Source organism: Oratosquilla oratoria, chromosome 34, assembly GCF_046742065.1.
Source record: "Oratosquilla oratoria isolate Oo_2021 chromosome 34, ASM4674206v1, whole genome shotgun sequence".
Taxonomy (NCBI): Eukaryota; Metazoa; Arthropoda; class Malacostraca; order Stomatopoda; family Squillidae; genus Oratosquilla; species Oratosquilla oratoria.
In genome coordinates, this window is record NC_134810.1 from 40754721 (window position 1) to 40781619 (window position 26899).

Sequence of the window (26899 nt, forward strand, 5' to 3'; positions counted from 1 at the left end):
GTTCTGGGCGTTCATCCTCTGAAGATTCTTCGTCAGTTGAGTCTTGTTTGGATATCCGAATTGGTTCGTACATGTATCCTTGTACCGTACCCACATTGGAACACGAGAGGGCATCTAAATCCGATAAATTTTCTTCACTTGATGTGAAATCCCAATCGTGTTGCTCGCTGCGCGCTGGCAATACTGACGTCATCAGTTGCCCTAGCGGTGGAAAATGTAACTACGACATTTAAAAATTCGTCTGCCACCAGGCACATTTAAGATCATGCTATCTAGATAAAATCAAGACTATAGAATGCTAGAAACGTGCATTTTAGCGTTCTAACTTCTAAGTTACATTTTCATGTATGGAATAACAAAAAATAAAGAAATCTAAAACCTTTTCAGTTGACCTTTAAAATGTCTGGTTAGGAGGCTCAGGAACGTATTGTCTCTAGTTCTATTGATTTAAAGGCAATTAATTAGTTTGTTACTCAAAATTTTCCTTTGTCGAACAGCCTCCAGGAACGAATTAGAATAGAGTAACGAGGTAGGGCCAGGATATTTGGTAGGAAGGTAGTCAATTAAAAGAGCACTACCAAAAAATATAGTCAACTCCGGTCAAATTTATTTTTCTTTATCAAATATTGGCATAGATGAATTAATTGTACTATGTTGTATCTGCAAGTTTGAAACCATATGGTCATGTCAATTTCAAGACAATCAAAACTATGAATTTGATCGGAGTTGACTATACTCGGTGCATCGAAAACTGGCCGTTAAGGCGGAGCACGGAGATTTCCCCTGTGTTGCCACATATAATTATTTTATTATTTTTATCTTATTTTATAATTTTATAATGTTGCCACATATAATCATATTATATTTTTTTGTCACACGTCACCACTGAGGTAAAAATCAAAGCAATGTTTTCTATTCAAAGGTTTCGTTTCCTCGAGTCGTGGACATGGCATATGAGCGAAAGTGAGCGACGGTGCTACTCCATCCCTTCTCTGGCCACGCCCCCACACTGCATTCAGAAAGCATTGCATCCACACGCACGTTCTCGTCATGGATAAATACACTGTATATATATATATATATATATATATAAATATATATATGTATATATATATATATACATATATATATATATATATATATATATATATATATATATATATATATGTATAGAGAGAGAGAGAGAAAGAGAGAGAAAGGGGGGGGAGAGAGCGGGCGGATGGGTGGGCGAGCCGTGGGGGGCGTGTTATCTGTGGAGATGTACACCGCCTTAGCGGCCAATTCTCGTTGCGTCTACTATAGTTGTCGATACGACCCATTTAATGCATTCGATAGAGTCCAGTACATTAATAACAAGTCCGGTACCTCATATAACTGAGAATTTTTTCTGTTCGTCACCAGGACCGTAGTAGTGAGTTCTGTGAGTGTGGTGGTACACTAGGCTAGCATGCTACTTGCTTTTGTTACTTCGTTTGAGTATAAACGACTTCGGTTACAATATTCTAGACTTCCGTAAAAACATCTCAACAATATATCTAACATTCGTATTCTAGTTTTAACTTCTTTTAGTTCGTAACCGAAGTCGTATGTACTCAAACGAAGTAGCGAAGGCAAGTAGCATGCTAGCGAGAAATGCCTAGTGTGCCACCATCTTTACTCGACATAGCTCTTGCTATCATTATATTACTCTAGCCTACTCGCCAACACCGAGGTGTCAGGTTTTTATATCAAATATTGGTATAGGGAATATATAAAACGTACAGAATGTGTATTTTCCGGTACTTCTTCATCTACCCCCCTCTTCACTACACTCCCACCTTTCCTCTACCCTAGAAACGACTTCGGCTACAATCATTTGTTTTTCAAATTCCCAAATGTTTACTCTTGCGTCACATAGTGAGAAGCTGAATGACAAACTAAGAGAAATCAAACTTATACGAATGTTAGACACATTTTTACAGTGTTCTTACGGAAGTCTAGAATATTGGAACCGAAGTCATTTCAACTGAAAGTAGCAAATGCCGCCACATTTAATCTCCTTTCTCTTCTACCTTTTCCTCTTTCCCATCAACCTCCCACTCCCTGTGCTGCTCCATATTTCCTTCTATTTCTTCGGTTTTGTCTGCGCGTATATATCTGTGTTTGAGATTTTTTATGTAGGTTCCTACTTATTAAGATTTTATTTAGCCGAAGGAAGGAGAGTAATTAAATGCGAGTGATTTCTTTCTTGCAAACATCAAACTAGTTTGTGTAGGTAAGGAAGAATGTGGAGACCGTTTTTATTCAATCACTGGCACTGCAGCATTTCTTTAGAGTTAAACAATACTTAGAAATAGAAAAGGCAGGAGAATGGAGGAACATACATTACAGAAAGTTCTGTAATGTTGTTAGTAATCTAGGCTCATGTGAAATAGAATTCGAGGTCGATGACGAAATTACGAGATCGATATTAGAAACTATGATGAGTAAAGTGCCTTTGTCCAGTTTCCCTAGTGATTATTAGATCCCCTAGTAGTACTTAAATAAATAAATAACGGTAAAATAACCATTAAAGTTAGAAGTAATTTCCTTTTTTAAAGAAATAAATTTAGGAAATATACACGACGTTCTGCGCGTACGCAAATTCGTTCTAGAGCGTAATGATTGAAATCGCCGATGAGTATGCAATTAGATAAATAGGTGAACAGTCTACAAAATAGCAGGCCGAAAAGTTTTCAGTTGGAAAGCTGTCCGAATAAGTATCAAGTTTCAGGACAGAAGGTTAAACAAGAATCTACAATGAAGATTCACCATTAATCTTCATCTCTTATAATTCAACGCGTTTAGAAAATCTTCAAACCCCAAGGTAAGTGAAACTATGTATATCATCATGATTTCATGAGGATCCTTGACCTTGTACGTCATGGTTGCACGAAAGTTAGAGGGTATGGAAAGTCAAATTTTTGTCGGATACCTATTACTACTTCAGATGAGAGAAAGGTAAAATATTAAAATTAAATGATTTACATGTTAGCAAGTTGCGAGTTATAAATTCGCAATAATCATAATGTCGACAGTTGATGTGGTCTTCCAAGTTCCAACACATTCCCATCTTGCTTCTGAATAGGTTCTGAGTTGAAAAACTAGGCGCGTGTGTGATAAAACTTTATTATACAAAGTGGTACAGCAAATGTGCAGCTGCGGCTGAGCTGACAAACCAAAGAGTGCGAAAGGTCTGATTTAATTGAAAAAACAATAATATTATGGCCATCGCTCTCAAAGTTATGAAGGCCAAAAGATGGCGTTGGGAGGTATAGTATCAGTTTCCTATACTTATTTTTAATTTGTATATTCAGAGTTGATTGCTATTGTTTATGTATATAATTGTGTCTATATTCACTATACAGGTTCATGTTGTTTAAGTTTATTTGAATACTAACGTTCTACATTTGTAGGTATTATTTGACATGTACATTCAACATTGCATGGGTTTTATAAGGTCTTTTATTGTAGTTGATAGTCTCACACCAACAGTGTTTTTATAAGACCATTAATGCCAATTTTTGTGTGTTTTTGTTGTCTGTACATGTGGTGATTTTTAATCATATTAGGAAATGATCCAAATGGTTTTTAGGTCTTGCCTTACAACGTCGTTCGTGTCAAACACGCCATGTCAGATGTTCCAATAATGTAAACAGACCTCAGTATACCTGTACTAATTTCTAGTTGAGTAGAACAAGGTTCTATCAAGTAAACAAACCTACTGAGTAGAATGGTACATCCATCAAACTAATTATTTTAGTCACAATTTACCAGTGATGAACTAGTAATGTATATGTAAAATGGTATACAAGTTTGTCTTTGTCAGGATTAATTTCGAATTTGAATGTTTATTTAGGCGACTCGTCCTAATTTCCCGTTGTTCTTCATTTTAAGTTTCGCCGTCGTAGTGTTGGATGTCACCATCTCCTATTTGAACTTAATTCAAAACTGAATCACCGCGGTTGTTATATCAATTTGGCTTCTGTTCTTTGCCTCGTGAGTATTTTGTTTATTATTTGTTATGGCAAGAAATATATGTAAAAACAAATCGCTGTGGTTGCTGTACTAAAGAAATGTGAAATATAGCGTCAGTTTTGCGATCGTAAAAGTTTGATGAATCTGTCGTTACTCCGTTATTAGCTCAAGTCCAGATAAAAATAAACGCAGAATTTGTTCATTCAGGGCTAGAAATAACTATAGATGTAAGAATGATGGTTTATTTGATCGAAAAATTGGACCAATGTATATTACCATCGTAATGTTTCGCCAGATATCTACAGCCATGTATATGCATGCATGTATGTTAGTGTGTATAGAACCAGTACAATTTTTACAACAACGACCCAAAGTCGACTGTAGTGAAGATTGTTCGTTGAATGGTCATATGGTCAAGTAGAAATTGAGGACAGAAGAAGCAATCGGTTCACTATTGGTTTTACTCAAAATGTTGGTAGGTGCGCGCGTTTGTATGTTGTGGGTGGGTGATGTAAAATCCGCCGGTTGTAAAAGGACAAAACACCTCTTGGATAATTTAATTTATTAATTATCTACAGTCTTGGGCCCTGCGTCGTTCGGGTCAGTATGGAATGAACTGGATGATAACTATACAATGAAAGATGCGAGTGTCTGTACAGCCAACCCCTCTGTTATGAAATACAGTTTAAGGCAGCAAACTCGAAAATGTATGCTTACTAGATGCTTCTGTTGGCATCTGCAAATTTAGAAAAACACAAAGTTCTGATGTGATAAGGTACGAAATATTTAGAATTCTGGATACCAGATGCGTTTTTTGGTATATTTATCGAATGGCATTTTCGAGAGCATTTCTAAGTCACATTTAGCACAGCCGCGTTATCGTGCCTCTGTCACCCTTGGTGAGGTGCACGTATGCACCTTGTCTCATATCACAAAGCGTTACCATCCTAAATATTAAAAACAAAAATTGTCTATAGATTAAAAAAAGAACGTTACAATCGACAAAGGAATGTTATGTATGGATAAGTACTCCAGGAGGAAAGGAATTCTTAAAACACTAAACTGATTATCCTATTCAAAGGAAGGTACTGGAATGTTGTAACATGCACATAACAAAATTTAGATTTAGTACGTCGAGTATTGTAGGCGCAGTTAAGATTCTGAGTGAGTAATAGGGATTTATATATTTTGGTATGTTCAAATATACATGTCTATAATTTAGCAGATGATTAAGTAATCACTTTAATTCACATGTACATTTCTTTGACAACATTATCAACAAATCAATGAATACATGGTTTCTTTAGACAGTGTCTAGCGAATGGTAGAAAACTTTAATACAAAATCCAATAAATCGAACACATTAATTGCGTTGTTGTTCTGACGTGTCCGTAAGAAAATAGGAAACATATTTTTTCAAGCGTTTGGTGATTGCACGGATCCAAATGCGGCCTACGTGAGTGAGGAGGGTAGGGATGGGATGAGATTGTGAAAGAAAATGGGAGTGGAAGAAATGTTAGACAAACGGTGGCGAAAAAAAAAGAAATAATTGAAGAGGAATGGAACTGTAAGGGTGTCAGAGAAATTATGGAAAATATTGAAACTTCCACTGTCTTTGATCAGTCGAGTTGTTTGTGTTTTTTAAGGTGGTGAGTGATTGAAATGCGTTGCAAATCAGCGGTTTTCAGACTATGATATGCTTCATGTGATTTTCAGGGGATTTGACAAAAATAAAATCGTAAAAAAAGAAAATAGAATTATTGTTTTACCTAATTCTTAACTGGACACATGATTTTATTAAGATGCTTTTAGTATATCTAAAAATGTCACCGTAAATTAGAAGATACACATTATTTAGGGGGTATTTTGTTATGAAATAAAAAAAATTTAGATATGGCCGGGGGGTATCTGCTAAATAAAATAAAGGAATCTGATAACCGCTGTTGTAGAAAACGCATTAAAACGTGTTTTGGGTTTTCTTATGTAGTATAGCACAAGTTAATGATCAGCGAAAAATGTCAAATGTACTGGTGACAAAATGTCTCAGGATAGGGTAACAATATCATCGCAATAATGCGAAAACAATAAGTAGATATCGACACTAAAGATGGAAATACAGTGTTTACTTTTGACACATACACGTTGAAAAAATACAGTAACGTCAAAAATATTAGCTTCTAATCATAAATTAATCCTACAAATTCTTAAATCTAGAGCCTTATCGGTTAAGTTTTATGTAATGTTCTTCCCATCTTCAATGCCATAGAAAACGAGAACTCAGTTCCCTGAGTGTTGATTGTCAAGTCAGATCCAATTTCCAGCATTTTCCAGTAATCCAGTATGGGGGAATATGGAAATTTAACTTAAAATTACAGTACAGTATACTGGCGCATGTTCTTAACTCTTTATGCTAAACAAGATATAATCTTAAGTACAATATGCAAGGTTGCTTACATCTAAAGTCTACTGATCCTGTAGAAAAATTGATCAAAACTGCGGGTTTATAAATGAAGTATTTATTTTTCTTTAACGAATTACCAGAATCAGTTTAAAACTTAATCAGATCAGGCGAAGAGCCAACCGCAGGAGGAAAAAAAATATATTAGAGAAAAAAAAATAAATCAAAGGATTAACTAAACATCCTTTGGCAATGACTTCCCGTTTTCTCTCACGAGTAGGTCGTTCGTTGCCAAAGATAAAAACTAATCTTTGGTCAATACTGTGATGCATGTCACTCTCCGACATCATTTCATGGGAGGGATAGACAGATTAATTATTTAGCACCTCGCGGACGATGTAAAAAAAAATCTATAATAAAATATCTACACAATATCAACTGGGTTTGTTTTATGCACAAGAGTTCCATTCTACTTTTTTTCAGTGACAGCAACAATAAAGGTTTTAGCCAAGTCACCACGTTTCGTTGTTTCTGGTCGGTGATATTTGTTTTCTACAAATGGAAGATTGAAAAAGAGGACAACCCTTTTTTCACAACTCATGGATTGGCAAAGGTGAAAGGTGTAAACTTTGTCAGACACACGCACACACATGTTGTCGAGTTTTGCGTCCTATGAGATCCAGATATACAGGAAAGACCGTAAAGGCAGTGTATCCTTAGGAAATATGGTGCGTTTTGTCTGGAATGCAGTGGAGCTGTGTTTAGCAAATATCATCTAAACCTCTTCTTTTTGCATTTGGTTATCCGCTCTCTTCCTATATCGATGTATTCTTGAGAGAATCCACGATGTTTCGCTTCGGTAGTCCTCTGTTTGCAGGGTAGCCTATAGTTGCACGACAAATTCTTCTTCGAAAGGCTAAACGTCGAGTGTATCTGGGGTCGATGTGAGATCTTGTGATTGGTCTTCCGACGGCCCTTTTAGAACGCTTCGTCATCAAACTGCGCCCGTATTTGTGCACTCCTTGCTTACTACTCATGTTCCTTCGATCTTACAAGGCCCGGAGAAGATATTCATAGCCGCTTCCTAATTAGAAAGGATACCATCCTTCCCATTGGATCACGTTCTTCAGCGACCAGCCAGCCCTAGGTTCCCGGAGACTAAGCAAATCCCTGGGATGCTACACATCCCGTAGCAGATAATCACCGACAACTTGTTTACTTCGTTAAGCCATAGTAGAAGACGAGACATACACCGTACGCGTCAACCGCATCATATACTGTGAGTGGCAGTTGCCGAAATTACATCGAGTGTGTCATATAGTGTCTTAATATTCTACGAGTCTGAATCACGTTGTCTGCATCGAGCTTCAGTCACAAGATCTTCTGGTCATGTCAGTCACAATGTGAATCATAAGAATGTGTCAGGTTAGGGTTAGAAAGGAAATCCAAGCATGTAGTGTAAATGTTAGTCACAATGTGTATTATAGTAGTCAACCACACTACACTGTGCACCATTTCAGTGCTAGTAATGGTGCGCACATTGTACTGTGCCAACTAGTCACACCAGTTATTGGGTAACAAGGCTGTACAGGTAGTGATGAATGTATGTCTGTCAAGTCAGTCACTGAGACTACTACTCACAGTATACAACGCTGACGCAGTAACCTTTCCTGGTGCATCACCCAAGAATTGATAGGTTCCTGGGTGAAAGGGTGGCCATACTGTTCCTCCAAAGGACGCGGGTGACTAGGCATTGACGAAGTTCGGGAACAGGAAGAATAATGTCGGATGTGTAGTACAGGCTCTTCTCGGATAGCAAAGGTCTCCGTCAAATTTACAATTAGCTGCCAAAGCCCTGTACACAATGTCCGTCAGTGGCTGCAAACATAAGCGACGGTTTCGAGGCACATTGCCTAGTCTACTGGCAAACCTACTGGCTTCCTGCGGCCTACTGGCACGCCTCAGCGGGCCATGGCAAGAGAACCGGTCCTCTTACTGGTGCGCCAGCACGGGACGCGGCTGCTAGTTCGACTGGACGGGCTGCGGACCCCCTAAGCAAGGCCACAGCCCTAAAGCACACTTGCAAATCCTCTGCGGTCTACTGACACGCTTGCACGGGACGCACGGTCCTGTAGTGAACGGTCTGGACTACAGAGGGGACCATCCCCGGATGGGACGGGTGTGGCGGCATTGGCAACGGTGGGGGCGGGGGCATCGGGGTCGAGGCTGGCGGGTGGTTGGGCTGAGGTCCTCGGGGGCGCCTTCCAGGAAGGGCCGTAGACAGGGGACCGTAAAGAGCCAGCACGCGGTCTCGTCTGTGTACCTGCCGGAAGAGAACAAGGAAGACAATCAGGATAGGGTTGTGTTAGGCTTAGTCGCTTTTGTCACACAGTTTCAACCTAAACCATGGAATATCGGATGCAACCTAAAGTCGCACGCTCTTACCTTGTGGTGCTTGGCCAGATGGTCGGATCGGGAGAACCTCTTGTCGCACACTGCGCAACGGTACGGCTTCACGCCCGAGTGGGACCTGCGGTGTCGCGCCAGCTCATCCGAGCGGGAGAATCGCCACGAGCATCCCGGCCAGGTGCAGGCGAAGGGTTTCTCGCCCGTGTGGCGCCGCAGGTGCGCCTTCAGGTGCGACGACTTGGCGTAGACCTTGCCGCAGCCGGCGTAGGAACACTGGAAGGCGCGTTCTTCGTCGCGCGCTGCCGCGGCTTCTCGGGCTGCGGCCGATTCTCTAGAAGGACTTGCTCGGACACTTCCGGCGCCATTTCCGCCGCCGCCTCCGGCCCCTCGCCCCCCTAGGAGGGACGTCATGTGGGGCGGTGGCGGGGGCTGAAGGGGCCTCATTCCCTCGACTTTGTTGGTGTAGTCGTGTCCCGCCAGGAAAACGTTGACCATACGAGACGGTTCCTCCACTTCGTCCTCCAGGAGCTGCGAGAAGAGCCCCCCGACGTGGGCGCCCCCATGCAGCTCGTCGCTTCGGTCGACGCCCCATGTCATATCCGGCGGGAGGTCGACCAGACCCAGGTCGGGCAGGCCGGGAAGAGTGATGTCGATGGGTGGAAGGTCGATCGAGGTCGGTGGCAGGTCAGGGTTGAGTTCGAGGGAGGTGGGTGGAAGATCGGCGATGTGTGGAACCGTCGGTGGAAGAAGGGCCGGGGACGGCAGTGCCGGCACGGTGCTGGAGACGCTACAGGGGGCGACGACCACCATGGCACAGCTGCTGAGCTCTTCGCTGCATTCTCCTCCGAGTCGGGTGCTCGAGGAGGAGGAGGACCCCGTCGAGGGGGAGGTGGAGGGGGTCGAGGCTACGGGCGAGGGCGAGTCGTGGTGAGCCTCTGGGAGCGTGTCCGGGAACAGGTAGTCGAGAGAGTCGAGCGAGGCCAGGTCCAGGGACTCGAGGTCCAGCCCATCTGTAAGACAAAGGACGAAAGATAAGTACTCCTGTTCCTTCGGGTGGGTCATAACAAGGTGACCCGCATGGAGGTTATATATATATTTATATATATATACATATATATATGTATATACATGTATGTGTATATATATGTATATACATACATACACACACACAAACACACACACACACACACATATATATATATATATATATATATATATATATATATATATATATATATACATGAAGTAAGCGGAGTAGGAAACACAGGAGTCTTAGTCTTGAGTTTATTCCTGACTAATTCGCAGGTATGAAAAAAGCATACCTGCGAAACTAGTGAGGAATAAAATCAAGACTAAGACTCCTGTGTTTCCTACTCCGCTTACGTCAACCTGTCAGAATGTCTCAGCATATATATATATATATATATATATATATATGTATATATATATGTATGTATATATATATATATATATATGTATATATATATATACACACACACATATGCATATGCGACTTGCTGAAATGTTTGTATCATTCTCTCTGAGGAAGACTGTCGAAAAGACAGGAAAAAAAGAAAAACAAACAAGCGCGCACACGTACATGAATTTAAGTCTAGGTATGTCAGAAAATTAGAGAAAAGGAGACGGGACCCAACGAGCGTTTTCTTTCCTGTATACAATTAGGTAAACAAACACACTCACATAGGCTATTGGTGCGAAAGTTAATCATTAATTGCACCGAGCCGACCTGAGCAAGATTATTCATACCAATAGCAACCCATGTAAGTTTGTAGAATAATTCAATGTTTTCTTTGCCAAAACACGAAGGACAAAGCAAAGTGACGCTTGCTTAACCAGGCAAAGGACAAATGGTTGTCTGGAAGGAGACTATGTTAACCAAGATGGTTTAAACATGATTTAGCCCACAATTGCTCCAAGAGGCTTTACTGAATAAAATCATCAAGCGTTCGTCGGAAGGAAATACTTAAAAGAGAGCAAATTGTGTCTGAGATAAATGTCCCCCAATAGCGACGATCGGGTTTGATTTTTTGAATCACATCGCTGCCACTAGTGATTTGTTCCACTGCAGTTACAACAGCGAAGCGAACAGAAGGCTTCGTTGGTGCCATGCACACTGGTGGTGTTGGGAATTCGTAGAAAACGGACTTCAGGGCTGCGGTGTTCAGCCGGACTGACCCAGGTTACAATACTTTGTATCTGCTTTCGTATATTTTAACGTCTTGTGTAGTAAGATAGTAGCGAGAGGGACTCAAGCACAGAAGCACCCGCGATCGAGGCTTTGAGATGGCTGGGTTTGATTATTCGAATTACATTTCTGCTACTAACGATTTGCTCCATAATATATATATATATATATATATATATATATATATATATATATATATACACACATATATATATATATATACACACACAGCATAAATGCCTATATCAATATATGCTCATATTTGTATAGTATATATGTATATGTGCATTTGTGCATACACAGTACATATAAATATATATTCATATATATACACACACAACATAAGTGCCTATATCAATATATGCTCATATTTTATAGTATATATGTATATGTACATTTGTGCATATACAGTACGTAGATATAAATTCATATATATACACACAACATAAACGCCTACATCAATATATGTTCATATTTTTATAGTATCCCTTTATGTGTATATATTCAAAAACATGCCGCATTTATATATATATATATATATATATATATATATATATATATATATGTATGTATGTATATATATGTATGTATATATATGTACATATATATATATATATATGTATATATATATGTATGTATATATATGTATGTATATATATGTATGTATATATATGTATATATATGTATATATATATATATATATATATATTTATATATATACACACACACACATAAATGCCTATATCAATATATGCTCATATTTGTATAGTATGTATGTATGTGTATTTGTGCATATACAGTACGTATAAATATATATTCATATTCGGTCGGGATATGTATGGATGAATATATGTCTGTATGTGCTATACATACATTATCATGTTTGTATATACGGATACATATCAACATTCATGTGAATAAATATAAAGGTATAAATGGAAATATGTATTTATGTGTATGTATATTAGCTGTAATATACATAATTTCTTTACATAAAATATGCGAATATATGCGTGTGCCGTAGAAAGTACGTGTTGTTCATATGAATCTATTTTCCCTAAAAAAAAAATAAAAAAAAATAAAAAAATAAATAAAAAAAATCGTAGACTCGGGAGTCGTTCGATACATGTCTTTGATTCCAAAGGGAATCGAAAACCTCAAAAGCGAGGAAATTCTCACGTTGAATGCGAATCAGACATGAAATAAGGGTCTCAAACTGTCTTGAGGTAGATTTAATTTGAAAGTGGATAGAAACAACTTCGCCAACCGTGTAGTTAATGAATGGAATAAACTTCCTGTAGAGGGAGTGCACTGTAGTTCAGTTCGAAGCTTTATGATTCGTTTAGATAAACACCTAAGCAATATGCAGTAATGCCTGCCTTATATTTTATTTAATTTTATTTGTTCATTATTTATTCGTTCATTATTATTTATTATTAATCTGTTGATATTTTATTTGTAATTTATTATAATCGATCAGTTTATTCATTATGATTTAATAGTTATCAGTTTGTTTATTACTTATCATTATGTGTGTATTTGTATAGATTTTTTTTTTTTTTTTTTGGGGGGGGATGCTCTCCGTTTGTAAATCCTTTTTGATTGGAAGTGGTTTTTCCCTTTTATATACAGAGTGCATTTTCTAAGTATCCATTTTCTGCCCGCCAAAAGTTGTTCCCCTCCTCCTCCTCCTACCCCAACATTCATCACTTCCTGTATGTAATCGACATCTTAAAAAGTTATACCACAAAGTGGGATATTACTGACTCTTATGCCATCTCACCCATATTAAATATGATTCGTAATCCAGGAAGAGCCAAGAAAAGAGGGAGGGAGGGGTGGTGGATGGGAGTGGAGTATGTGGGGATGAAATGGATGGGAGTGGATTTTTTACTTTGGCTACCTCCCTTGTCAGGGGGAAAAAGCCGTTGGTATATGTATGTTTTCTCAGAAAACTAGCATCGTTTAACTATTTCCCACATTTTCTGTTATGACTGGCAAATTATGATAGGCGATTTATTATTGTAAGCTAGGCGTGTATCAGATGCGCTCACGCGTCAGTGATTGTAACTGCGACTTTGATTGGTGAATCTGTTTTTCAAAGCTCGATGCCTATTGGGCATCGATTTCATGACGTCACATCCTCACCTCTGGTATCATAGTCATTAATTTACAATCTACTATTGTGTTTCATGAATTCTATTGCTATTAGCACTTTTTATGGAAATGTCAATGTTTTCATGACAATTATATCAAATTAGTACATGAGCATCATCCTAAATTTATTTTCTTTCGTAGAACTTTGCAAAGATCTAAGCACTGGGCATAGCTTGAACGCCATAGATCACCAATCTATCACAGTAATTCATTCTATAAAATTCTTATTTTCATTACCACTAATACTGCCACTATACAATAAATAAATAAATAAACAGCGACAAAGGTGAACGCCATCTTCAGAAATCATAACGGGTATCGCCCCCGCCAGATTTCTATTGTCTTAACTCTCAGGGTTTTTCTCTCCCCAGAACTTCTAAACTTAAGCTAAACTAAACTACTTACCTTCACCATCCTTATCACCACAACTGTTGACCACATCCCAAACGCGATAGAACAACTAGTCGCTATCACAAAAACAAGTCTCGAATGCCATTACACAGACCACAGGCATCGAATTACTCGACTTCTTGACAACATGGCTCCATCGTCACATGGTACCACCATGCACCGAATTAATACGTCCCTACGACACTACAACGCCGTACTGTCACGCATAACTCGCAGAGAACAACTGAGATTGCGAGTCTTCATCCCGCAGCTGAGGAGATGCGGAGAAGCGTATGAAACCGACGCGCCAGACCATCCAAATTTTGAATAACGAAACTTCGTTACAGTGAACATGGAACGACATCTTACCATATCCGCGCGCGTTAGGCGTTTATATATTCACAAAGTGAGTAGACGTAATTTTGAAGATAATATGTACTCGATTCTGGTTTATTTGAACCTCTTAGGTCTGTGTTTGTTGGGCTTTCTTGCCAAGTATGATCCGGGCCACTGACGCTCCTGATATAATGCGAATAGGTGATACGCTGTGTTGACCTGTACCGGAAACCGACACAAGTACGTTCGTGTTCCAGCGCGCAGAAATGCAAGTACGCTCGTGTACTAATACGTGTATGTTGCACGATTGCGTATTATTTTCTACTGTGTATTTCTGAGTATATATGTGTATGAGGCAAAACTAAAGTCAAATGTAATCACACGTTCATAGATATATTACGTTTAGAATAACATACTTTTGTTTATTCATATACGAATAATGCATATGTACGGCATATTGCATATTTTCGCATATTGTATTCCGTGCACCTAATCATCCATATTTTGTGAGGAAAAAGGAATGTACGTAATTCCATGAACACAGCGATACATAGTTGCCAAGTGATAGAATACGACTTCCGTATTATCGTGTATATTAGTATTTGAAAATTACTGGGTACGCCTCCAACACACACACACGTATATTCTTGAATACATGCACAATTACATACATTACATTCACAAGTAAAACCCTTCAACACACACACATTCAATTGTATATAGATAATGTATGTTTATATTAGTATACATACACAAACACCAACCCCGAGAACGCCTATGCGTAACAAATGTACACGCTGATATTCGCACGCAACTGCACGCATTGTCACCCACGTAAGCACTACACATCCACGATCGCGGGCACTCAGACGCATGCGAAAATTCATAACACTTCTCGTTCTTAGAACCTTCTCGTCTTCCTTTCGTCGTGAAGTGAATTCCCCTCGAGCAATAAAATCGCTTGGCGGTAGCTCGTATACATCCATGTCATAAAAACGTAATAAGAGTTTAACGAGTTGGGTTTGAGATAGGCTTAAACTCTTCTCTACGGTTTCCCTCAGTCAAATAAAAAATTCTGGCGGTAACTAGAACGCATAGAGAAATCAAAAGATGCAGTTAAAGGCATCACGATAAGCTTGAGATTAATCTGACCCATTTGATTTGAAAATGGGGTTTCTTACAAACGAATAAAATCGTCTGGGGACAGCGAGAATAAAGAATATAATATTAAAAACATCAATGTTACCACTCGCTTTAAGGTACGGTTACACTATTCAACGGATGGGTTGTATTCCGAGCCTAGGGATGGATTTCGTCCAACTTTGGAGGATTTAGGTTGGAATCAAAGCCTAGGGACGCCCATCGCAATGCCGTTGCAGTCCACGCCTCGGAAGAGATCAGAGGAAAAGAAAGTGAAGATACATGTTGATATATATATATTTATATATATATATATATATATATATAATATATACAATTTATTCAGTAATAAGGGGTGAATTATTTAATAGTATAAATCTTTAAATAGAAAATAGAGAAGATACGACCACAAGAGGCGCTTTGGGATGTGAGGCATCTCGACTATATTAAGAAATAATTACAATATAGTCTCTATGAGTCAGCCCTTCAATAACCGTTTTCTTTGTATGACAAATATTTTCTGCCTCGTGCTTAATAATCTTTGTGTGTATGTGATTCATCATTGTCTTGGATCACGTGTTGGACTCGTGATCGGCTGCTATTTCCCTCCCAGAAGAAAGCTAAGGACTCGTATGTGTTTATGTATGTATATGTGTTTGTGTGTTAGAGATGCAAAGATCGTCAAATATGTTTTTTTTTTTTTTTTTTTTTTTTTTTTTTTTTTTTTTTTTTTTTTTTTTTTTTTTTTTTTTTTTTTTAAGGAGACCGCGAGTCGTTCAAATTTTTGGGATAAGATATTTGAGAAACTGGCATGGGCATTGAGTTTGTCAATGACAGTTCCACATTCTGGATAGAGGGTGTGGCTTACAGTAGCCCCTATTACGTGATTGTTGGGATTTTCTCTACACGGTAAAGCCGGATTAGGTATAACCACTTATTAAAAGACGAACGAATGCTAAAATTGGAGATAATTTTTTTTTGTTGATTAGTGTAACCCTGCCTTTACGTCGCACCACCACCTTGTCGAATCCGTCTGCACGCTTTATCCTTCGGTCGACTTCACCACGCGATAAATGTCGGGCGTTTCGGGACTCGGTGATGCGTCAAAGACCCGTTGCTGGATGCATTGCTTCCGTTGCCGTCAGTTGACGAACTCAGGAGCGCGTGACTCGACGACGCTGCGCGCACATCAGTCTAGCCCCAAACGACTTGGGACTAGGATGTGCATGCGCCGCTAGCGTGTCTATCTTGACAATATGTAAAGGAAAACTTGTATAGATTTGATTTTTTTTTCATGCTTACTCCCATGGTGAATATGGCTTCTGCATATATATATATATATTTATATATATATATATGTGTGTGTGTGTGTGTGTACACAACAATGAATGGGTCCCATTGAACAGATTTATATTTATCAACCACAATTTAATTCAATTCTAAGCCATCAACATCGAGAAGCTCGAGTAGGCATACATGCAGAAATTGAAACTTGTTACAGCCAAGGACTCGAACCTTCGCTAGCACGTAACAAGTGATACTGACTTAACCGATTGCACCATCATGTTGAAATAGTGATTGACGTTTATTATCCTCCTTGATAATAATTGGCCCGATCTATGAGTAAACCTGTGACCTTATACTCATACGCGCGCGCGCACACACATGCACACACACACATACACGCACATGCACACACATATACACGCACGCACATACACATACACACATGCACATACACACTGTACCATACCTGTTGACTGAATGTAAAAACTACCGTGACTACTAACTACTACTTCCCCAGGAAGTCTCAACCGTCTTTGGTCATAGCTAGCGCCTAGTGTAAACTCCTGACTTTTATTTATTTATACATTTCTTTGGTTGTTTGATTGATTGTTTGTTTTTTCAACTGGGATCGGTTGTCACTGGAGATTGATTCCTCTGCATGATTTACTAAAGACTTATCGATACAGCAGGAACTGGCCTTCCCTGCAGAAGACTTTAGCACTAGCTAGTTTCGTAGCCATTAACATGGAGATGACGATCCCCGCCACGCCATCATCGTCCTAAAAGAGGAGAAAGTTTTGATTGTTGGAAAATATGTGTGCTTTCATGTGCGCGCTCACGTAGTTGTTTGTTATCTGTCGTGCCATACTACCCTCAATTTTAAATATGTCAACAAACTTCCTTATCCAATTCGTGATATCATTTCCGCAGATCCGATTCGATTGCAAGTGCCATTGTGCAGCTCAAGCACACTGTAATGGTTTGGTTTACCGTTTAACACCAGTATATCATAATCATTAATACGATGTGTTGTGGGACATGCCTTTCCACCGACGCGTCTTGTTTATTTGTCCTGATCCTCTTTCTTCTCTTGTTTATTTGTTTCTTATGTTTTGATACCTAGTTTTCCAAAAATTGTATAATGTTTCTTTCTTTTTTTCAATGTTATCATTTCTAGATATTATCTCGCTTAATTGTGATTAGATATTTTATTTTTATGGTCTTTGTAACTGGTACTACAGGTGGATGCACCGCTTCACTCAAACGTCGACGACATGACGTCATTCCCCGACGCTTTCTCTTCCCATTTCAAACAGCTCTCGGTAGGAGCGGTCGACTTGCCAAAATTATGAGTTATGTCATTTCTACCGAAGATTTTCTACTATGAAGGTAACCTTGTTTGTGGGATCGACATCAAAGAAGTTTGCCACCAGTCCAGTGTAGATTTGGCGTTCACGAATTATGTTGGTAACAGGCCAAGACTCTCACGGAATATTCTCTGGATTGATATATAGTCATTCCAGCAATACCATTTCATACTCTGAAGGCACTTGGCACTAAAGCTGTCAAGGTGCTATTTCAAGTCAATATTCAGAATACATTTCTCGCAACCGTAAAGGCAGCACAGTAACATATACTCTGGTTGAACGACCTGGCATCAACATGGGCAATGCCAATCCTTCGAAAGACTTCCTGACACTGTCAATGTATATGGAACTTTCCCAGACCTCAATGTCCTCGCCGTATGCACGGACAGACTGAACTGAATCGTCCAGTAAGTTCCCAAACGCCTGGACCTTGATCCTGATCCAGGAAACCTGGAAATCAAGTGGTTTCTTCTCTCAGGGAAGTGACTCGAGGATTGCAATCAGGACCTCCCATGATTCCCTTAGTAGTGCAGCATCACTAGCAAAGACAAGGTCGGTGACTAGTGTTGCTGATGGGTGTACCGCAATGGTATTGGTGGGTAACTCTGCTCATGCAGGAGTCGGGGCGAGAGTGTGCATCTGCTTCACTCTAGGATTATGAAGAAGCCAGACACACATCCATTACATTTCACAGACATCAGGTCTGTGATACTCGCAGGAAACTGCCGGTTTTGCGGATTCCAGATTGTTCCACGTCATAGTGAATCAGACTCTACTCGAGATGATATGCAAGCAAACCCTATCGAGGTGTAAGCTCGCACACATACACACGCACATGGCTCGACGGCGCAGTGGTAGAGTTCCCGGCCGCCACTACGGCGGTCCGAGTTTGAATCCCGCCCAGGGCCGAAATAAGTAACGATGCGCTGCGAGCCTTTAGTCCAACTCTCGTGGGCGGGGAGTTGGGTGTGTGTGTGTGTGTGTGTGTGTGTGTGTGCGTGTGCGCGTGCGTGTAAGGTCACAGCATTACCCATAGATCGGTCATATATGAGTTCTGAGCTCTCATCCGGGAGGGGAAGACACAGGGTGCAGGGTGATCTAATAGAGGTGTTCAAGTGGATCAAAAGCTTTAACAAGGATGATGCAAAGAAGGTCATCACATTAAAACAACAGGGCAGGACTCGCAGTAATGGTTTAAACTGGACAAATTTAGATTTAAGAAGGAAATAGGCAAGAATTGGTTTACTAATAGGGTGGTCGACGAATGGAATAGACTTAGTAACCATGTAGTAAGCGCTATAACTATCAGTTGTTTTATGAAACGATTAGACAACTTTAAGGATGGGGATGACAGGTGGTGATGGATACGGAGCTGCCTAGTGTAGGCCTTATGGTCTCTTGCAGTCTCCTTCATTCTTATCTTCTTATGCCTGAGTGTGTGTGCGTGCGTGTGTCTGTGTGCATGTGTGCGCGACATGTGCCCAATTGTCTATTTACATGAGTAAAATGAACTCGTTGTATAATTTCTGTATTATTATTATTTTTTTTTTATCTGCACAGCGGATCTAGACAAGAAGAAATGCTCAGTCCATATGATAAATATAGTAAGAACTCTTGTGGAAGTGGATAGTGCTTACCATCTCACCCGTTGTCTCCATTTTTTTTTTCTTCACAAATCCGCACAGATAGTTCTCTTCATTAGAAAGCTTTGGAATTCGGAAATATCCATTACTGATTTAAAAAAAAAAAAAAATATATATATATATATATATATATATATATATATATATATATATATATGCCAAAAACACCAGAAAGTGTATTTTTTTATGTATATCGGAAGCGTTCCGAATTTTAAAAATTCCCAATAGAGAACTATCGCTAAGAACGTCAACATCCAAAGGCACATTACCTGCTGCCGGAAGATCCGCCGTCGGAGAGGAAGCGTTGAGAAGAGTGTCGGGGAACACAGACATAAGGTCGTCTTGAGCTGCTGATGAGGAACATGACGACGACGACGACGACGCTGAAGGCGTCCATTGTGGGGAGGAACCGAGGAAGGTGTTGGGGCTCCACGGGTCACACCCGGAATCAGTGTCGGTGTCGTATGGGTCGTTCTTCAGGTCGTCGACGCTGACGTCAAGGAGCTGCGTCCCCCAGACGTCGTCGAGCTGAGGAAGAAGGTCGTCCATCGTTTCTCCTTTTTTTCTTTTTTTTCTTTTTTTCTTTTTTATTTACTTGTCTTGTTTCTGTTTTATTTTGTTATTTTCTCTTTCCTCTTCCTTTTATTTTCTTCTTTCTTTATCGCTTTTTCTCCCTTTTCTTTTCTTCTCTTTTGGTTCTGAATGTGATGCAAGATTCTTGGGGAATGGGAAGGAGGAGGAAGAGGGGGGAAGAGGAAGACGAAGACGATGATGATGATGTTGTCGTCTGATTGGTCTGACGACTGGCAGAAAAGGACAAAAATGAGGAACAGAACAAAAAGTGAAAAAAAAAGAGGAGCAACATTCACACCAAGTGTTTTTTCAGTGTGTCCATTCCCACAGAATTAGCTTGAACTGCATGACTGTATATTACTTCACAGAATAACAAGCGTTATCCTTATTTTCAAAGTTACTTTTTATTTTTTTCCGCTTTTAGTCCTGTTCTACCTTTGAACAGTCTTGTCGTTTTTACTAAAAAAGTTTGGGCGTTGGCTCGTCTGTTTTTCTTCCTATTGTTGGCTTCTCTGTGTCAGATTGTTGTCCTCGCTGAATTAATCTGGAAATAAGAGAGGAAAAATACAGTGATTTGATGCAACATGACAGCATAGTATTGTATAGCAATGCAGTGGTATTATTGTATTTTTGTAAACTAGATTTTCATCAGCGTTTTATTCCGAGGCAATAAGCACTGGAATAGCTGCCGATTACAAAAGTAATAATCATAGTAATTATAGTACTAAGGTTGTAATATAACTGCAATGGTAATGATAATGATAGTTATAAGAACATAAAATAGATTTCTACATGTGGAAAGTGTAACGTTATATATATATATATATATATATATATATATGTATATATATATATATATATATATGTATATAATAATAATAATGATAATAAATTCTTCTTTGGGTAACATTATAGCAAGATGACGCAGACTGAACATTTGAACACTTCAGAATATATGTTTATTTTTATACCAATGACTTTTCCCTCTTACCAGAGAGGTAGCCAAAGTCAAAAGTCAAAACCCACTCCCATCCACCACCCTTTCCTCCCTCTCATATTATCTCCTCTTGGATGACAGGTCATACCTGTATCCGGCGGACTGCCCTGGGTCAGAAGCAATGACAGATTAAGTGATTGATAAAAGCAACAGTAGTAATTAATATTGATAATAGTAATAATGATAACATTGGTATGAAAATTTGAAAATTAATTCCACTACGAAAGATTGACGAAAAAAAAACATTAAAACAAAATCAATGAATGTGATGATTATGATAACTGGCATAAAGTAAAAAATTTAACCAAAGTGATAATGATTACGACAGTAATGATAACGGTAATGGTATCAATAGAATTTAGCTAGTTAAAGTTATCGAAGTAGTAGCCATAATTATAAGGTATCATTCGATAAAACATACTGGTAAACGTGTGGATACTAGTCATTTTGAATTCTCAAACGTCGACAAATAGAAACATTGATGATACCAAATAGGGAATAAAGTCTTGACGGTTTGTGTCTAAATAAATCTACAAAATGTGATCGTGTGACAATTACAACTAAATTTCACATCGCAGGAAGCCAGTAATGACGCCATTTTGGGAAAAAATCATACAACCACATTTTTGTGAAGTTCATCCTACGTTCTTTTAATGTCTATATCAACCTGATCCCAGCTAGATACTTCAGCAAAACGACATTTCTTCAGTTAACATTCTTTGCTGTTAACTGTTAAATTAACCTTATTGCGTTGTAAATAACCCCCTTAATATGAGATAAAAAAAAAAAAAACAGACATAACCCAGCCGAACCTAACTAGACTTAAAGATTAAAATATACCTAGAAAAATAGTACATTTAAGTGGTTATCATACTGGGCTATTTATCCTCCAACCACCGATTAATCGGCGGTACCCCCCCCCCGAACTATTTCCACCGTAAAATCACTATTGCAAACTATTTTGTTTCCTCAACAAAGATACATAGAATGTCATTAGATATACTGGAGGATAATTATTTTCCCTCTGGCATACCAGATCCCGGAAGCTGTTGGGTGTAAATCTGTCCAACAGTCGGAGGAAAATTTGCCCAGTGTGATAACGCTTGGCAATGCGTGAGACTTTAGGTCGACTTCTCCGAAGTATTATCAATCAAAATACTCTTCGAAGTTCTTTCTCCGCACATTTAAAAAAGAAGAGGAGACAATGCTAAATAGCCGTTCATGTCGATGTTAATATTCGGTACAGTAATGTTCTCCAGAAATTACTCCTACTTCTTTTGAAATAGGAAATAAACTATCTAGCTAGTAATGCCGTAAGTATGACTTCCAGACACCTGCGGTTGATTGTGTAATGTAGCACATATTCTAATATTTTGATAAATGTTCAATTGATCATTCACCTCGGGCAAGTTCACCGTGACAAATAAAGTTTCCAGTGAATAAATAAATGAATGAATGAATGACCTTGAGGTTAGCAACTTGCCCGTACGTTCTGGCAGAGGCACAAACATCCTAATGTCGGCAGAAGAAGATTCTCTTCACATTTTCTTTCAATCTTGTTGTATCCACCTCATCCTTCTCCACGTTTTGAGCACTTTTGTCTGTACTAATTCCAATACGTGGAAGAGAGAGAGAGAGAGAAAACGCTCCACTGGTCTTCACTCAATGGCCTACGACGTTGCAGTGAGGCTGCTCATTCTTACGAGGAGGGGAAGCTAGTAAGAAAGGGTTTTCCCCTATAAACCACATGTACTCTAAACAGCTGCCGGAAACCAGGCTAGCGCTTGGATAACTCCCTGACGAGGACAGAAGGAGGATTGAGCAAACAAGCGACTGATTCCTGAGATAACGCTGAATCCAAAGGTCGGATTATGAGTCTTGCTAGAATGTTACACTCGGTCCCAAAGTGGCCTCGTCCTGTGCAAGGTCTAAGTAAACAGGTCTAACCGCTGGAGCAGTTCTGCGCAGCTTCTGACGTCATTTGGATGCGTCCATTTTCTCTTTGTGATACACTGAAGAAAACTGTGAAACGCCAAGGAAGACAGGAACTATAATATTTTATATATTATATATATATATTATATATATATATTATATATTCATATATATAGACAGGAACTATAATATTTTATATATATTTATATATATATTTTATATAATATTTGTCAGAATATAACTAATTGAGTGGAGCGGTGCGAGCGAAGGCGACGTCATTTTCGAACGACGGACCAGCTTCAACTGACAGCTATAGGACCCGCTAACCCCACTTTGAACAGCCAGGTGACGTTCACGGGCCCGCTGCGCCAACTCCCTCGAAATTCGGTCGGAAGTGGTTAGACCTTATATTCTTAGATCTTGGTCCTGTGCATCTCCCAACGTGAACTCGCCTCTAGAACTAGACTAGCTTTCTATTTTTTCTTGGAAATGGAATGAAGTGAACGGAACGATTGAATAACTGGGAACAAAAGGATAATTTCAGACAGTTAGTGGATGAAGCGTGGATGAATGATTGAGTGGGAAAGGCAAGGAGAGAAGACTGTTTTGGCTCGACAGCGCAGTGGTACCGTTCGCAACCGATGATTCAGCAGTCCGAGTTCGATTCCCGCCCAGGGATGGAATTATTTCAGTATCGTTGCACTACGAGCCGGTACTCCAACTCTCGTGGGCAAGGAGTTGGGTGTGTGTGTAAAGTCAAAGCATTACCCATAGATCGGGCATATATGAGCTCTGTGCTCTCATCCGCGAGAGTAATAACTGTCGATCATGAGTCCTACACGTGATCCAAGACCATGGTGAATTATACACGAAACAACAGTGCGTGCAAACACCATACATGAATTCAAGAACAAACCAAATGTTGCGAGATACACAGACGGGATTCCACGAGCATAACTCCCCTTCACGTAGAATACAACTAGGTAACACACACACACACACACACACACACACACACACACACACAGAGAGAGAGAGAGAGAGAGAGAGAGAGAGAGAGAGAGAGAAACTTCAACCTAACACAAACTGTACATCGGGAAGGATGTACAACAGAACTTGGAAGACGAAAACGTACTTTCCATTTATATGATCCCCGTTTTCTTTTTTCTAATCAGATAACGGCCGGATGACTAACGTTCATAAGTTTTAAGTGCAACCGGCTGTGACGTCGACAAAATGACATTTTGTTTTAGTTTTGTAATGGTAGAGTTACTGCTGTTGGTTACTCGTTACGGAAACCGAAAAAAAAATATAGAATTCAATTGTGTGAATAAGATGTGTCAAATTACAGTGAGTAATTTGTTTTTCAAATTAAATTTTATGTAGAATGAATATGGCTAGAGACGAATTTCAGGACCTAAGTGTAAATAATAATAACGATGATGATGATAATGATAATAGTAATAATTATGATAAAGGTAATGGCAATAATTGATAACTGATATTATGAATAATATGAATAATGATAAAGATAATAATTAATAATAATGATAGTTATAATAATAACAAAACGAAAAATAACCATTGGAAAATACATCAACATTACTGACCACAAAAATATCAAATGTGACAAAATATGAAATGAAGGTTTTATTTGACCTCAAAATGAAATAAAAGTCATGATAAATTTTATTTACATGTTCAGATATTTGAGTTTGTCTTTTATTGCCGAACAAAAAATACCCAGCAATGTGTATCATATACATTTATTATCCAAAAGATAGGTACTGTCGATAAAATAGAAAGTGGTAAATACTTGAATGATTTAACTTCTCGGAATTATGGAATTCATTTGTTTATCATTACTATAATTTGTTCGCATCCCACCTAGTTATGGACCAAAAGCTCCTCTGTCGGCATGCTCCGCCTTTGTAATCCTTTGTAACTCAAGGGGATTCGAGTCTTGAAAATGGGATTAGTCTTTGGAGTAATCTTCTCTCTGATACAATTTTTGTTTAATTGGATAGCCGCTGACGATGTGTGGAGCTGAGCGCTCAAAATTGCGGAAGACATTTTTTTCCTCTGTGAACCAGTATCTGGAGATGAGTATCGGAAACTTCTGTTCCACATTGAACAATGAGGAAAAAAGGTCTTCCGCAATTTTGTGCAATCAGCTACACAGATCGTCAGCGGCTATCCAATCTAACAAAAAAATGGGATTGGATCATTCTTGATGGGGTTATATCCTCTTTAATGGTGTTTGATCCCCTCTTAATGGGGTTGGAATTCCTCATGAAGGATCCGAATCATCTAAAAAGAATCCAACTTCATTAATAAGGATCCAAACCCCTTTGTAGGTTAACAGAGATGATTTAACCCCTTAACTAGGGACGTCACGAAAATTAATAGAATGGCTAATGTTAAACAGAATAAATGATTTAAAGTATCGGTCTTTGAGATCGGGTTGATATAGATTAGGAAAAATTATCCTCATTTTGAGACAACGAAAGAAATGGAAGTTTGTAAACACAAGTTGTTTTTACATATCAGCTGTTTGAGAAAAGAAAACGCGAGCACACACACACACACACACACACACACACACACGCGACCCGGTGGCGCTTCGAGTCGCTATTCCAACTCGTGGGCGGGGAGTTGGGTGTGTGTGTGCGTGCAAGGTCACAGCATTACTCATAGATCGGTCATACAAGCTCTGAGCTCTCTTCAGGGAGGGAAATAGTTGCCGTTCACGGGTCCAGCACGTGATCCAAAGACCAAGGTGAATGCCCACACAGTAAAATTTAGTCCACAGTGGAACACAGCATCATGGATTGCGTTTGTTTACGCTGGAAATAAAATGAGATGATTATACGCAGGGAGAAAAATTAGAGAAAAAATATATTTGAAAATTTTAAACAGAATATTGTGATTTTTTTTTATAGGCATGGGGGAATTTATTAATGGAATTGATTTTAGTCCACAGTGGAACATAGCATCATGGATTGCGTTTGTTTACGCTGGGAATAAAACGAGATGATTATACGCAGGGAGAAAAATCAGAGAAAAAATATATTTGAACATTTTAAACAGAATATTGTGAACTTTGGATTTTTTTCATAGGCATAGGGGAATTTATTAATGGAATTGATTTTAGTCCACAGTGGAACATAGCATCATGGATTGCGTTTGTTTACGCTGGGAATAAAACGAGATGATTATACGCAGGGAGAAAAATCAGAGAAAAAATATATTTGAACATTTTAAACAGAATATTGTGAACTTTGGATTTTTTTCATAGGCATAGGGGAATTTATTAATGGAATTGATTTGCTTGTCTATGCGCAGTAGCCCAGTGGCTACCGTGTCAAACCCATGACCAGGTGGTTGTGAGTTCGATTCCCGGGATCCGATGACCTTAGAAAAAAAATGCTTGTCTGAACTGACAGTGTTTGTCCTGCTATGGGTTTCTCACTTCCCACTGAAGTTGGTTGAAGAAGTTCATAAGTGAGTGGATGTACCAGGTCGGCTACTCTAGTGTGTGGGGGTTGATGAACGTGCTTTCCCATGCGAGCAAGATAAGTGGTGCAACATCCAGAACTGATAGTGGTTTATGTAAATGTATGATTGCGTGCGTGTATAATTAAAACATACAATAAGTGAATAACTAAATCATTCCCGGTTTATTTAAGAGCAACTGGTAGGCTTAGATTTCATCGTCACATCATCAGCATTATCATCATCACGATCATCATTATAATCCTCACCAACTACATCATCATCATTATCATCATTGTTATCATCATCATCGTTTCGCAAGAAATGCCTGTTGTTTGATCTGACCGGCAGTCAGTTCGGCTCAACCTCAGGAATCCGTCAAGCCACCTGCATCCTGACCAGGGAGTCGGCCATACAACGTTACCATACGATAGCCATTAGCGTAATTTCATCACTTCTTAGATGTAAAGATATATAAAGAGTTAAGTTAAATACTGAGTGCCCACACTCGGTTCCATAACGCATATAGATGTAAATAAAAACGGATGTTGGCAACCGCCACCATTGTCT

The 26899-nt window shown here is 39.1% G+C and overlaps 1 protein-coding gene across 5 annotated transcripts in view; it reads right to left on the reverse strand.

Moving 5' to 3' along the window:
- Positions 1-3512: 3512 nt before the first annotated feature.
- LOC143018229 (uncharacterized) overlaps positions 3513-26899 on the reverse strand; it is a 78653-nt gene continuing 55266 nt past the window's right edge. For 3 of the 5 annotated variants that reach the window (XM_076173470.1, XM_076173472.1, XM_076173471.1), the window contains 3 exons: positions 19599-20446; positions 8840-9813; positions 3513-8717 (listed from right to left, as the gene is read on the reverse strand). In XM_076173470.1, the coding sequence (XP_076029585.1) occupies positions 8493-8717; positions 8840-9813; positions 19599-19878 (1479 nt within the window). In that variant the 5' untranslated portion in view covers positions 19879-20446 and the 3' untranslated portion in view covers positions 3513-8492. Of the gene's footprint in view, positions 8718-8839; positions 9814-19598; positions 20447-22363; positions 22568-26899 lie in introns of those variants that run through there. The other 2 variants (XM_076173474.1, XM_076173473.1) reach the window with 2 other exon arrangements.